Below are 15,938 nucleotides of genomic sequence, written 5' to 3'. Positions count from 1 at the left end.
GAAAAGTCAGAAAGAGGCACTGCAGGTATCTGATTGTGCTGTTAAAACAAGGGGAGACAGGAGAAAGAGCCAGGTGAACACTTCCTCTTGTCCCACCTCTACCTTGTGTCATGATTCTGTTGTCAGAGTGGCAGCGACTACCTTTGAGTGTCAGTGTGTGGTCCACAGCCAAGGATATGTCACGGTTCCATTTATGACTTAATTGTTAACTCTTCTAGATAATGGGTATCATACTACTCTGAGTCAAAGGGTAAAAACTCTTAAGTTCAATATTTAGAACTTTCAACCTATACCTTTTTTAGTTTAGTTTTGTTTTTTTTTAAATTTAGGGTGGGGAAAGGAGTCAAACTTAAGGACCAGCACTTTAAAAGACATAACTAATGAATTCTTTTAGGTCGTATCAGTTGGGAGTGTATTTGTGTATGGTCTGCAAATGTGCCATTCACACCTGCTCAGTGCCCACCCTGTGTTGTTCAGACATTCAGGTTTTGATGGGGAGTCTTGTGTACCTGAAGCAAGGAATTGAGAACTCACCCTACGTTCACCTGCTTGATGCAAACCAGTGGGCTGACATCTGTGACATCTTCACACGCGATGCCTGTGCCCTCCTGGGGCTCTCTGTGGAGTCCCCTCTCAGTGTCAGGTATGGGAACTGACTCTCTCTTATAGAAACACTTGTATGTACTACAGTGGTCAACGCCTCTTCATCCACTTCTTGATGTTTAAAGCAGAGAGAACTTTTGTCATTCTGAGTTCCCAGAATGACAAAACTTACCCTGTGATATCATCTTGTGTCCTTCAAGGAAATCTATCAAAATTAACCCATTTGGGATCCTAAAAAGGGTCTGAGCAGACCTCTCTCTTGAATTTAACTGACCTGGCAGATTCCCTTGGAAGCCACTTTTGTGATTTAAACACCTTTGCTTGGAATAAACCCATGCATATTTGAACTGGAACCCTAGTTGCAATAGTTTCTTTGACTAACTCTCATACTGGCAGTTAAAAAAAATGTTGCTTTCACGTAACAAAACATTAAAAATTGCCACATTTTTATTAATATTCTAGTAAACATTTGCCTTTGACTACATTTTATCAGGGCTATAAACTAAACATGATGGTGTGTGATCTGTTTGGGAAAGAAATAGATAAAGGTGTTATGTCACATTGATTAAGTGAAAAATTCTGCAAAATGGTGTAAGCAGTAGTAATAGTGTTATCAGAACCTGTTGGAGGGGCCAGGAGGAGGCAGGAGGTGGAGATGACCAGGACCCTTCCAAATCTGATTCCTGTCAGGTAGAGGTCAGACAGTTCCACTCTCCAACCTCTTTTCCGATTACCAGCCACCCCTCCCACAGCATTCTGCTTCTATGCTGGAGTCCGTGTCTGTTACAATGGCCACATAGAACTCACAGACCCCATTTATAGTATAGCAGTTTAATAATTAGTAACAGGGTACAATTTGGAATTCAGATCAACAGGCCAACAGGCTACATACAACTCAGGATCAGGAAACATGCAGGCAAAGTCTCTCTTCTTCAGTGCGAGACAGTGGTCTTAGCTTCTCTTTCCCCCCTCTTGGAAGACTCTCAGGTTCTTTCTTGCTTGGCCCTGCTGTCTGTCATTCCTGACCACCATCGTGCCCCCTCTGAAACTGGCTATTTTCAGTGTTACAGCCCTTAACCATGTTTCCCTCTCTTCTAGGAGGTTCCTCACCTCCTCTCTGCTTCTTTTCTTTCTTTTTTCTTCTCTTTCTGCTTATTTCTGTCACTAAAACAGCCCTAGGGTTGTCAATTTCAAGGCATGATCCCCCCCATGGGTGTGGGTGGGTGCACTAGAAATTTACTACAGACAGTAATTTGCATATTGTATTGACTAATCAGGGGCAGGGTACAGCCCAGGTCCAGACAAAACGCAGAAAGGCACCTAAAGGAACTCGTTCCACCATAAATTCTCTTTCCCTTTCAAATTTGATGTTCAAACCCATCAGATTTGGGAAAACCATAGTTACTTCCCATTCTTTCATGTGCAATCTCATGTTTTATTCCTCTTTTCCTTAACTGGTGGATCTTCTGTCTTCATATCAGATGCCAGAGCTTTGCCCTTTATGTAGAGAGCTGTTTGTTTTTCTCTAATTATTGAGCAGTTGAGCTTTAATTAAGTACCATATTGGAAAAATGATAGAAATGACGCTTGCATTTTGGTGAGTGTGTTTCTGGTGTAAAGCCATACTTAAATACTAATTATTTAACTTAATGTTTTTATTAAGAAATGCCAGTATAATTTTCCCCATATTGATGAGGTTTATGTAGTAGATTTTTAAAAGTTAGATTTTTTTTTTTTAAAGAAAAAAGATATGAATTGTTTTTTAGTAGCTGCAGGAAACATACCAGTGGGCCTGGGCAGGAAAGGAAAAAACCAAGTTAATTTTCTTGTAATGGAAATGACTGGATTTGCTTTTGGCAAAACGAGACTCTGTGCTCTGCCCAGTGGTCAGGGTCCTCAACCTGCAGAGTCTAGAGTAACTCACATGTCCTTGGACCAAATGGTTTGACACCTGCTCTAGCACTAACATTTCTTCTGCTTTCCCAGTTTCTCAGCAGGTTGTGTAGCGCTGCCAGCTTTGATTAATATCAAAGCCGTCATCGAACAGAGGCAGTGCACTGGAGTTTGGAACCAGAAAGATGAATTACCTGTGAGTTCAATTTCCTATTGCCTACTCACTTTCCTGCTGTTAGAGAAATCGTGAGTGGTAGGGGTTTATAATACCCATCTTGTTTTTTAACCAGGAAACAGTGACTTGATTTCTTGTATATACAAAAACATGGTTTTTTGACATGGTTTATTGTATATACAAGGGGACTTCAAAAAGTTTGGATCAAATCCATTATCTTTGCTATGACCTTTTTGAAACCCTGTATATGTGCACACACATACATGCATGCCCCAAAATTATTGGCCATTGAGTTGATTCCAACTCATGGTGACTTGCGTGTATGTCAGAGTAAAACTGTGCTCCCGGAAATTTTCAGAGTTTGATGTTTCACAAGTAGAACACCATGCCTTTCTTCCCAGATACCTCTGGGTGGACTCAAACCCCAAGCCTTTGTTTAGCAGCCAAGCATACTGACTGTCTACATCTTCCAGTGACAGATGGGACTTCAGAAGTTTGTGGGAAACTGGAATTAAAAGATAAATGGAATTTTTCCATGAATTTTTTTAAAGCTCCCTCATATATGGACGAGGAAGCTTTGGTAGCATAGTGGGTTAAGTGTAGTGCTGCTAACTTCAAGGTCAGCATTTTGAAACTATCAGCCTCTCTGAGGGAAAAAGATGAGGCTTTTTGCTCTCACAAAGATTTACAGCCTCAGAAACACTCTATGTAGGGTTGCTGTGAGTTGAAACTGACTTAACAGCATGCAGCAGCGTACATGGGCAAGATTAAGCAATAGAAATGGGAAGCCTATTATATTTTAGAGGCACTAAAGGAATTTTCTTCAAGTAGCTGTGAATGCTAATGAAGGAAATATACTTGGGAAGGGTTTTAAATGCTGTAGATTGCAGTGTGTACTACAGTGTCCCCATTCGACTTGTATTATGGTAATTTAAAAACAAAAATACAATGAGACAGTTGAATCAGATTTAGTTTGTCTTTTGAGATAATGAATTTGCACTAGTTATATTTTTGTATTACCAATCAAAATAAAGGCCTAAGTGTAAAAATTAAGATTTTGGTGCCAGAAAACATCAGGCGGCTACTTGTGTGTGGCCACTGCAGTGATGGAAAGGACTGATAACAACTCCAGGCACTCGCGAACTCTTAACTTCTCTAGACCACAGTTTGTTCCTCTTTAAAATGGGGGTCGTGCTTCTCTTTTTGTGGCTGTTGAAAGATAGATTCTTTAGGTATATTTAAAAGTAATACAGGACGCATAGTAGGTGCTTTGTACATTGTGACTGGCATAGTATGGCTATGACATGGAATGGCAAAGGTATGTTAAAATTCTGCATTTCCACCAGGTGTCTCTGACAGCAGATACTAAAACTCCTGCCTGGAATTACTGTTCTTGACAAGGTTGTGCATTTGGCTTTTTGTTTTTTTGCTGCCACACCTGTGCACAGGTTTGTCTGTAATTACCTTGTTCTTCCAGGTGGTAACCCTGTCAGTTAGCTGCCCCAACTTCTCCTCGGAAATCTTTTTTGATTAAAAGTGCAGATGTGTTCCCAGTCCTGCGTGTGGTCAGGACAACTGTGAATTTGAGCAAGTGAACAAAACTCGAGCTTTAACTTCACTGAGGCAGGTGCCTACAAGAGTCTGGCACCTTCCCAATTAATGCTTTGAGCATCTTTGACACCTGCACACCAGAACAGAGCAGACTAAAGTCTGAATTTGCCTAAAGCTTGCCTGTCAGGCTCATAAAGCACTTGGAGGTGATGATCTGGCCTGATGATCTTTTCTCAGGATTATTGTTCCACTTGGTCAGTTTTCTTAAAAGACTTTGGGTAATGGACTTCCATATCTGTAACCATTTTAGTTGTGGAAGAAAGAACAGACCTAGAATTGACATTTGTGGGGGCTCTGTCATGCACCAGTCATGGTATTTTGTTTGCTGCAAAGGGAAGCAACTTCTATAAGTACCACGTGGGTAGTTCTGCTGGGGAGAATTGTGAAAGTTTCTTCTGAAGCGTTAGCTAAAGTCATTATTCCAAGTAAATTCTCTGGACCATTACATAGGAAACCGTGGTCTGAAGCTCGCATAGAAGTAAACCGTATACAGTCTGACTAAAAGGAATTATTACACTGAATTTTATCATTTAGCTAAATGTGCAACCAGTCAGACGCCTCCAGTGGGTTTTGTGCATAGATGTATATTGACTAATTTTTACTGCTACAGCATTGCCTTTTGAATCGAAAACTCAGACATCAGAATTTGGTTTGAAAAGCAATGCTACGAATAATTTTGAATCATGAAATAGTTACACTTGAATCCCTAACTTAACCATCTTTAGAGCTTGTTGTTGTTAAATACCGCAAGTCAACTCATTTGCAGTCCTGTATCAGGTTTCCTAAGTTGTGCATCTTTGCTGGAGCAGAAAACCTCATCTTTCTCCCATGGAGTAGGTGGTGGGCTCAAACTACCAATCTTGGGGTTTGCAGTCTAGTGCTTATTTTTTAGAGAGCCACTTCGCTCCATTGAGTTAGAGTGCTGTATAGTTTACTCAGGTAAGTAGATTTGATAAATGCTCTTTGCTACCATGCGAATGGCTTCCTGAAATATAACTTTAGCCCTTTTTTTTTTTTTTTTAAACAGATTGAAGTGGACCTTGGTAAAAAGTGCTGGTATCACTCAATATTTGCTTGTCCCATTCTTCGTCAACAAACAACAGATAACAACCCACCCATGAAATTGGTCTGTGGTCATATTATTTCGAGAGATGCCCTGAATAAAATGTTTAATGGTAGCAAGTAAGTGTATGAGTTGAAATGTTACTAACAACTTTTCTTTTAGAACTTTGTGGAAAGATAAAAAATAACAAGAATAATTAAGTGTAGTTGGATTTAGAGTAAATAGATTGCTTAACTATTCTTTTGGCATAGTGGGTTGAATCTGATTTTTTGGTCAGTCTTTCTGATCTATTCCTGGATTTGAATGTTAGATTTTATAAGCATGATCTTGTTTTTTACCATATTATGTTGGAAGCCATATTATGTTGAGATTTATTTAACCACTTGCCTATTGATGAGCTTTTATATTATTGCCCATTGTTTGTAACTATAAACAGTGCTAAACTTTGTCTGTTCTTGATGCATAAATTCATAAAATTAGAATAGTTAATTCTGAGAAATGTACATATGTAGTTTTTATAAGTAATAAGTTCAATTTTAAAAAAGTTTCAGAAGTCTGTATCTAGCTTAGGCAGCTAGGGAATTTGCTGTTTACTTTAGACTGTCTTATGGTAAGTAAGGGCCTTTTATTGGCAGCCCATGCCTGGTTGGTTAACAAAGCTGCCTGTACCCTTCTTGGTGTGGGCTTGGTATTTGCCCATATTTGCTGTCCTAGAGTGGACTGTGACTAGTACATTTGAAACTGATACAATCTAAGCTAAAGGACTTTGCAGTTCAGGATCTGGCTTGGGTAGTATTTATTTGTGACCTCTCAAGAGCCTGGTAATTACATTAAAAGGAAGGCACAGTTAATTCTTAAAATACAGACATACAGACGGTGAGTGGGTATGTGTGAAAATGTTAAGGATATTCTATAAGTAGATGAAAGTTTAATGCTTGGCACTGAGCCTGTTGCTTTCTTGATTCAGTGTTTTTTGTTTTTCTTGTCTTTAGATTAAAGTGTCCATATTGTCCAATGGAACAAAGTCCAGGAGATGCCAAACAGATATTTTTCTGAAGAAATAACTTTAGTTTGCAATTTGTAAGTGAAACTGAATTATGGGCGCATTTCAGAAGAGAATGTTCCATTTAATGCAGCTAACCAAGGACTCCCGTGTTTATATAAGCTAATGCTCCAGAAACTTTGCCAACACTTTAGTCAACACACACTGAGGGGGTGCTCCAGATGAATCTTATCATAGGGCTTTATTATATTCTTGGTCTTCATTTCTGATCAAGTAAATACACCAGCACTTGTCATTCAATGCAGGTTTTTATACTTAATTACATGGTAATTTTTTTACTTTTTAAGAGCAGAAACAGAAATTGACCCTCCCCACCATGTGTTCAATATTTCTCCTGCTTTCACTTTTCGTCATGTTCTTGATCATTGTAAGCTTTGAGAACATTTGTGAAAGTTTTATTTCTGTGATGTGTACATAATTAAATGAAAATTCTTCAGATAAAAAGGAATTGTGGTTCTAAAACTAATTTGCATTTTTCTTTACTTAAGGAAGAAAGCTGTGATAGATTCCAAATTTGCTTTTTGGTGTTTTCCTCTGCTCCAGCTCTCACTGAGACACCGGCACCGCCTGCATTTGCGCTCTCTCTGTAGCCCCTGTTTACCATTTCATCATGAATTTGGCAGGCTGAGGTGACAAGTCTTCCGCTGTAACAGAGTGGAATGAGTACCATTGTTTCTTTGCTTTTATTGCCAAGAGGTGTTTGTTTTTAAAGTGTGTTCAATAAAATGACATTCTGAAGTTAGAAGTGTTCTTAAGTTGCTATTTGCTCTCTTGGTCTTGGTAGCATTGCCCTCTGAATCTGCATTTTGTATATCATTGCAGACACAGTGTTGTGCCTGTGCGTGTATGTATATGTGCACCAGCATTAAACATTGTGTACCTGGAAAGGAAGGCGCATGTTCCAGTCCTAAAATGCAGTTACCACTTTCATGACTTAAATTCTTCAAGCTAGTCAATTTTCTGTAGTGCTGACTCTGTCATTGCTGTTTTTGTGTTTGAATATTATGCTGTTAAATTCAATGCCTCGCTTCTGCAAAGTTATCATCTCATTAACTGTGAATCTGTATATTGTTCTAATGGATACAGATAATGATCTTTTCTTCTGTGAGGTATGTTCATTTAATGCACTGTCCAGAAATAGCCATGTGTAAGATGTAAGAGTGTTTCTCTGTCTGATGAACTACCCAGAGAAGACTTCTGTGGACTTAATTCTGACTTAAATCCACGAGGTTACTTCATTGTGAGGAGAACCGTATATGGAAATCACCAAATATTTTGAAACTTTATTTCATCTGACACTGAATGGAACATCAACATAGAAAAACTTTTGTGGGAAATTGAAAAAAAGAAGAAAACACAGAAACAAAGAGAAGTTGACAAGTCATATTTTAAACTATAGCTTGACTTAATTTGGGGCAGGGAGTACACAGATTTGGTGCTAAGTTCATTGGAAATTGGCAGCATTTACAAGAATTTACCAGCCTGGATAGTTTATCCTTGAAATGTTTGCTTGAAAGAGTTGGGATTTGTTTGTCAGAGAAAAGGTACTGCAGAAAGCACTGCTTAATAACTGTGTGTGGCCAGACTTACATCGAGGGCTGCTGTGTGCTGTGGGTGAGCCAGAAATTGTGATTGGCCTGCTTCCCAGTGCTGGGCTGTGCCCAGCCTCAGCCTGACCCCACAGTGACTTTTGCCCCATGTTTCTGCTCTACAACCTTATAGAGCCTTCTATAAAGTTCTCGTTTTCTCCACTGAAGCAGTGTAGGAAGAGAGCAGAGAGAGAAGCTCCTTAATCTCTGAAAGACAAAGTGGAGAATTCCAGGCAATACCCTGGTTGGTTGTATAAAACCTGGTTTATTTTATATATACATATATATGGATATAATTTTTTTTCCCCTTTAAATTAAAACCCAGAGTGTCATCTTAGTTTTCAACTTTCCCTATGCTACATTTATCTTTATTCTCATTTTATCACTTCAAACACCTACACAACGTTTAGCATTCATGTCAGGTTTGAATAATACAGGCCTTGCTTTAAGATCGAGGCTAGTGGCAAACATTTTCAGGGCCAGACACTTAACAAAGTTTGCTCAGGCCACTTCCAAAGACAAACACCAGAGCTGTTTTACACTTCTCTCCAAATGTTGGGAAGCCTGTCAATAGTTTTCTGTGTCACTCATGAAACCCATTTTAACTGAAGCATTTAATTTCATAGCTGTTTCTACAAGGTACCTGTTGTCCAGTCAGACAGGGTTAGGGCCAACAAAGTTGAAATTCTGTTGATCTGACACGATGGAAAATTAGGCCATTTTGCCTTTATCTAAGGGCATGAGCTTAAAATTCATTGGAAACTAAATGAGAAGGAGAGAGCGATTTGAAGAGGCCAGACCTTAACCAAAGATGCTGAAATACAACTTCCTGCTCTAGAAACACCTTAGCAGATGCTGTTGGGCCATGTCATCTCTGAGGCTCCTTCAGCTTTGGGGGGTGTGTGTGTGTGTGCTACATGTCTCCTCCTGCCTCCATTTGGGAAAGGTAAATGATAACAGCCAAGGTGTTTTACAGTCAGCTGCCTAGAATAACAGTGTGCATTGCAAGCAATTACGGAATGGCTCCTGACATTTCTTTGGGAACTGTTTCGGTGTATCAGTTGTGAACAAATGCCACGGGACTAAACCATTAAAACTTACTTGTCAACTCCTAGATTCTGACTTATCCAAAACATTTGCATTTTCAAGTACAATCTTAAGTACTGCGGCTAGATTGTCTGTCTTATCTTTTTCTCTGTGTGCTGATCACAGATGCAATTTATGTTGTTAAAATGGTGATTATTTGAAATTTCTATACATAAATGAACGGGTATTGGTGCCTCTTAATTTTGAAAATTTTAAAGAAAGGGCCACCTCATATTCATAGGATGTGTGAGTATTTTGTGAGTGTGTGAGCATTTAACTGAAAATAAGAACCTTATGAAGTAAGTCTTTTGTTTTTTCAGCAGCAGCTAATGTGTACAGATGCTAAACCCCACCCTGAATTGTGGGGAAAGAGGATCCTTTTTTCTCTGTATGTGGTCCCACAGGCTACGCAGTGTTAGGTCAGCGTTCTATATGATGTGAGTCATTTCCACCTCTGCTTTCCTCCATGGGACAGTGGATATTGCAAAAACCAAGAACTCTCGGTTATCCGCACAAGACAAACAGCTGCTGGTAGACTTCATTTAGCCCTCTGGTTTTCCAGCTCAACTGCTGATTAAGTGGACTGACAAGCCGAGCTGGTCAGTCTGCTTAGTCAGCCGACTCAGGTTATTTTCAGGGAAGGTGTGGAGGCCTGGTTTGGTTAGTTCATCACTTGGATGTGTAAAGTGAAGACACAAACCAAATACCTTTCATTACTGAACTCTATGTACATTATCTTTGGTAACACTAGAGTGCTGTGGGCTCAAGAGATTGTTAACAAGGAACACACAGAAGGTTGATACTTCAGACCAGCTGTGGCAGGTTTTATGTGGTACGTACCATGAATAGTGTTTGCCATAAACAGGTACAAGCTTCATGAACTGTTCTTACTGAACTATAGTTGAATAGATACCAAAAAAAACAACAAAAAAGGCAGAATGACAAATGCATTTTTAAGAGCAGTTGAGGCACAATTAGTTTTAGGTTGGTTTTTACTTCAAGACCATAGTAAGAGAAACAAAAGTTTTGTTTCCGTGACGTTTTCCCCTACGATTTGGAGCTGTACTGGGAATATGCTTCAGTTAGCTCCAAAGAGGCAAACGCAGCTGGAGTTGGCATAGAGCACATGCTTTGTTTCATGTTGTGGGTGAGTACCCACACACTTACCTTAGGGTCACTTAATGCCCTCCAACAAGGCAGAGTGAGGTTCACTAGGATTTTGTGCCTGATCTTTTCTTTTTGAGAGGGGTGGGACTGAATGTATGGGGAGGGGCTGGAAGCAGGAGAAGAAAGGGGAGCGTGTGTGCGTGTGTGAATGTCTCCATTGCCCCGCCTGTGTCTGGGGAGGACCTGGTGTGTAATGCATTTTGCTCATGACTGCAGTGTGCATGTTTTCCCCCCACTCTTCTTGTGGTTTCTAAATGTGCTCTAAAAGGATTCATCAAATCATCTTCTTCAGATGGCTCAGGATTGTATTTCTTTTTGCTTATCCTGTGTTCTTGGTTCTATAGTATTTCTATAATTATGTAACAAGATAGTGTTGCACTGTAATCTATCGTATAGAGCTATATGTATGGAAAACTTTGATCAGTTTTTTTTTTTTTAATGTATCCTGTTTGCGAAGGCACAATAAAGTTGCATTGTAGAGACGATAGGCAATAAAGCTAACAATAAACCTTATTTAATGCAAATCATATCCATATTCTCTGTTCATTTGATTTGTCTAAAAAGTCTAACATAGCCAGTCAGGGATTTCGTCTTAACTTTAAAAAATTCTGATATATTTAATTTTTTGATTGCAAACTGACACAATACAGTTTTGGGGAAACTGTAAGAAATACTTTGTTTAATCTGTGTATTCATATGTAAAGCACATGGCTTTTGCTGTATATATTTTTTAAAATTAAAGGAATCAGCATTTAAAATACTTTGTGGACCCAGTCTGTGTAAATATGCCAGGTGACAGAAGTGTAGGAAGGAGGATCGGGCTGCTTGTTAAGTGACTCATAGCGACCCTGAACAGGTTTCCAGGGAGCAGCTGGTGTTTGAATCACTGACCTTGTGGTTCCCAGGCCAGTGCTGATTCTACAGCTGCACACATCAGGAGACCAGTACAACTTGGAAAGAGAGAATTGTGGCTACATGCAAAAAATTTAAGTAAGTTATCAGTGTCACTGTCATTTCCTGGTTCTGGGCTACTAGCAGGGTGAGAAGAGGTGGCAGCTGGGCACCATCATAAGTCGGTGATTGCAGTCATTGTTCCCATGCTGCTGTTCCCTCAACGCCCATCCCGTGGACAGCCAAGACGCTGTTCTGTTTACCTGACTATATGAGGTGGGCAGAAGAGCCTATGAACAGTTCCCTGCCCAAGCTGCTGGGGACAGGGCAGGCCCAGCAATGCTGGAGAGGAGCAGGCTGAATTGTAGTGTTAACCAATGATAGAAACCAAGAATTTGTTCCCTTTTGTATAACTCTCTAGACAAAGACTCATCCTTTTCTGTGATTCTAGAATATTTCCTACCTATGGGAACTGGAAACCTGGTGTTGCACTTTGGGTTAATGCACTGGACTGCAAGGTTGGCGCTTCAAACTCACCAGCCGCTCCTTGGAAACAGTATACAGGGTCGTAGACCCAACTTGATGGCACTTAACAACAACAACTAAAGTGGGAACTGGCATGGGTCCTCAACATGAGTCCCATCCAGTTCACAGTTGAAGGTAAATGTCCAGTTGGTATAGAAGAGGTCTGGGAAGCTCATGAGAAAACTTTTATTATCAGATATCTAAGACCTGTGGTCTCAAGAAGAATTAAATTCTATTCAATGTGCTATGAACCTTATTTTAGAAGAGTTCTTAGAAAATCTTATGTTTTGAAGCCTCCATCCAGGTAGTCAAAACTTATGTTTTTAATATGGTAAAATGACTTTATATCTTCTCACCAAAACAAGGAAGGATAAACATCAACATGCAAAATAATGCTTGTTTGTTTTTTTTATAATGGCAAAATAGGGACTAATAATGTACCTTGAAACAAAACAATAGCTGATACCCTCCCACTTCCCTATAGAGAAGGTTGGTAATAAACAATATCCCCACAGACAGAAACTTCACTTCCCATAGGGCAGGCTTTCTTACATTTTTTAATGTTAGCATCTAATAAATTTCATACCATCCAAGTTTATAGTTGTGAAATAAGGTTTAGAAAAACAATGTGTATGTTTGTGGTACTCTGATAGTTTCTGTATCTTGCAGTATTTGTTGATCTCATACCTACTAAATTGGTGGAGAAAACGAAAATTAGGGACAATGATGCAAGAACACAATGGCCCATTCACAACACCACTTTTGAAATCACTGTCAATACATGTTTGAACAATATTTTTTTACTTCTTTCAAACAAAACATCCCCTTTTAACAGTGGGATGTTTCTTATATTCCTATGTGCCTTTGACATTAAGTAAATATATCTAAACATTATATAAGAGTGGCGTAAAAATCCTGTTGCTGCTGTTATGTGCAGTGGAGTCGGTTCCAACTCATAGCGAACCCATCTGAGGCTGTAAATCTTTACGTGAGCAGAAAGCCTCATCTTTCTCCCGTGGAATAGCTGGTAGGGTTCCTTAGTGAGCTAAAAACTAGAGGGTTTTGGAGGGGCAGAGGAAAAATGCCCAGCCTACTCTCTCAAGAATTCTTCCAGGAGAAATACCTAAACTGAACCCTGAGTTAGTAGAATGATCACATGGGAATAGGGAGATCAATACACAAAGGCCAGAATTTGAGTGTGAAGTATTGGGTAAGGCTGGGATCCGTAGAGTGGGTAGGGTAGGGTGGGGCGGTGTTGAACAATGACGGTTTGCAAAGGCAGAATAATCATGCAGACAGCCTTAATGACTGCTGAGGATTTCGTGGCCTTGCCCTGAAGAAAATGGAGAAGCACTGAAGAGTGAGAAATGCAGTAAGCTGAAAGTCGACTTAGCTACAGTGGGATGAAAGATGGTCAGGAGAGGAACAAAGCTAGAGGCTGGAGGCCAGTGAAGAGCAGTCACTGTAGGCAACTTGGAAAAAAATAGAGCAAGGTGATTTGTTCATACCCAAGGCAGTGGAGAAAGATGAGGCTTTCTGCTCTCGTAAGATGTACAGCCTTGGAAACCCTGTACAGGGTTGCTATGAGTTGGAACCAACTCCACGGCACATAACCACCGCCACCAAGGCAGTGCTCCAAACCATGTTTTATAGAGAAGCTTTAAGGTGTCCTTGGTCTCTCAAATAGGAGTCAGTGGGTTAATGTGCTCAGCTGCTAACTGAAAGGTTGAGGTTCAAGTCCACCCAGAAGTGTCTTGGAAGGAAGCCTTGGTGACCTATTTCCATTAAGTTAGCCATTGAAAACCTTACGGAGCACAGTGCTGCTCTAACACACATGGGGCCGCCATGAGTTGGGTCTCAAGTGATACAGCAGGCTTCCTTGCTGTAAAAATGGCACCAACCATCCCACCACTCTTCAGCTGGGTCCAATGATCCATTCCAACGACACACACAACTCGAATACCATGCCTACAATTCGGGGGGTTATTAGGGAAGTTAACAGGTTATATACAAGTCAGGTAGAAACGTTCAGGACACAGTTCTTTCAACAGGACAGTCAACTGTGCCTACAAGTAGGTCTTTTTGGCCCTCAGCCTGCAGCTTGGCCCCGCCTCTGCCCTGCTCAGGCTACTTTTACAAAAGTCTTTTAGGGCTGCAGAGAAATGCTCAAAAGCTCACTACTCCACTCCACCATAAGCCTCATCCTGAAAACACTCAGCTGTAGCTCTGTAGGTGGGCAACCTAGCTCTTCCAATTAAGTAAGTGCCTAGAGGCACCTAACTGAAGAAACTTCTACTCAGTACTCAGCTTTACTTGCTCCATGGGCTGGGACACCCACCACTCTTGTTTCGTCCTCTGGCTCTTGGTTCTCCTGCTGCTTCTCTCCTGCTTCTCTGGTGTCACAATATTCTATCCATGGGACAAAGAGTTTCAATCCACTCCACTCCGGACTCTTAGTGGTGGTGAATTCCCCCTTCTGCTCCTGAGATGGCTCCTTTTATGCCCATGTTAAAGTTCCATGGTTTTACAATACAATTAGCCCTATTAGTAACCATTCACAATTGACCCATGGGTATTAGCAGTATTTCCCACCCTGTCTACCCTAGACCCATCAGGAAAAGTTGCTTGGTGGGAGTTACAAAGACTATGGGTAAAAGAGCCATATAAGTAATTCATGGCACTACACTTGATTTGTTAAGTGCTGTGTAGTTCGTTCTGACTCAGTGGTCCTGTATAGAGTTTCTGTGGAGTGACTGGTGGATTTGAACAGTCAACCTTGCAGCAAGCAGTCTTACTCTACAGTAAGACCAGGACCTGCTCTTACTTTAGCATTTAAAATAAATTCCCAATTCTTTTTATTGTCTAAGTTCGCTAGAAGGGTGATTTTCTAACTTTCTATCATATTCCACTATGAAGGTTGTGTTATGTTCTGACACTTTCCACTTGGGATTGGCCTTTCAACTCCATGTGAAGGCTGCATTCCTGTCTTGTAAGTGCTGCCACACAAATGAAGGATTCTATAAATTTTCTTTTATATCAGGCAAAGGAACAACAACAACAATCCACTGCCACCAAGTCGATTCCAACTCCTAGCAACCCTATCAAGGGTTTCTGACATTGTAAATCTTTATGGGAATAGATGGCCTCATCTTTCTTCCATGAAGAAGTTTGTGAGTTTGACCCACAAACTTGCAGTTAGCAGCCCAATGCCTAATCTTTATAAATCACTAAGTACAATGTATGTTTTCATGATAGGAATGAATATTCAAAGGAACTCCTAGGCAGCCTAGGGTTCATTGGCCTCTCATTGTGCAGCCATGCAAACAGGATAATGCCTAAGTAATTTTATTACCGGTAGGAACTGGGTTTGGGAAGCTAAATCAGTCAGATCCTCTACATTGGAATATATACCCACAAGGTGCACAAATCATAAGCATAGCATTTGGTTGAAAGAGGGATTGATTGGTTAACTTTTAGAACCCAAATTACAGATGTTACAGATAGACAAATGTCTGAACCTAGTGATATTCTACGGTGCAGTACAAAGAGCAAATAATTTATGTGGATATGTGTTAGTTGGTTTTCTTGTAGGCAACTTAATAACATGTTGAATCCTCTAATCAGGGCATTATAAAATTGGGGAAAGGTTATGAACCCTAAGAAATTTCTGGGCTTTGACAAAAAGGAGTGATACATTTCTGAAAGTGGGAACCTTTTGATAGAGCAGCCATTCTACCAGTTATTCAGTGAGTATAGTTGAATTAAAACGGGTTTTCATCTAAGTTGAAATGCTAACTCAGAGGATATCATAGCCTAACATGTATGGTGTGTCTGAAAGTGAAAATTAATTGTGGTCCTTCACATTACGCTATAATTAAAGACAGGAACTGCGAATGGTTCTGAGTTTGGATGCTCAGATTTAGGATAAGGGTAACAAATCCAACATTTGGTTAAATTACTGGCACTAGCTACTGAGTTAGTCAGTGGAGTCATGGTGGTAGGATAAGCACTGGATAACTAATCACAAGATCAGTGGTTCAAACCCACAAGTCACTCTTAAGAAGTCCTTTATGGGTTACTATGAGTTGGAACCAATTCAAAAGGATTTTAAAATAATAACAATTTCAAGCCTTGACTTGCAGTATTGAAGGATTTCATGGGGAAAATATTGAATGATGCACAAAATAGCAAAAGAAGACAGAAGGTGTACATGGAGTCACTGTACCATAAGAAATAGCTAGTGTTCATCTATTTAAAGAGGTAACATATGAT

The 15,938-nt window shown here is 40.0% G+C and overlaps 1 protein-coding gene across 1 annotated transcript in view; it reads left to right on the top strand.

Annotated features, from left to right (window-relative positions):
• RMND5A (required for meiotic nuclear division 5 homolog A (S. cerevisiae)) overlaps positions 1-7,116 on the top strand; it is a 64,696-nt gene extending 57,580 nt beyond the window's left edge. Inside the window, exons 6-9 of the mRNA XM_006875860.1 lie at positions 478-643; positions 2,590-2,692; positions 5,310-5,464; positions 6,338-7,116. Of these exons, the coding sequence (XP_006875922.1) occupies positions 478-643; positions 2,590-2,692; positions 5,310-5,464; positions 6,338-6,401 (488 nt within the window). The 3' untranslated portion in view covers positions 6,402-7,116. The remainder of the gene's footprint in view (positions 1-477; positions 644-2,589; positions 2,693-5,309; positions 5,465-6,337) is intronic.
• Positions 7,117-15,938: the final 8,822 nt, after the last annotated feature.

Source organism: Chrysochloris asiatica, unplaced genomic scaffold (genome assembly GCF_000296735.1).
Source record: "Chrysochloris asiatica unplaced genomic scaffold, ChrAsi1.0 scaffold00341, whole genome shotgun sequence".
In the NCBI taxonomy this organism is placed as follows: Eukaryota; Metazoa; Chordata; class Mammalia; order Afrosoricida; family Chrysochloridae; genus Chrysochloris; species Chrysochloris asiatica.
This window is presented reverse-complemented; position numbering and strand designations above follow the sequence as displayed.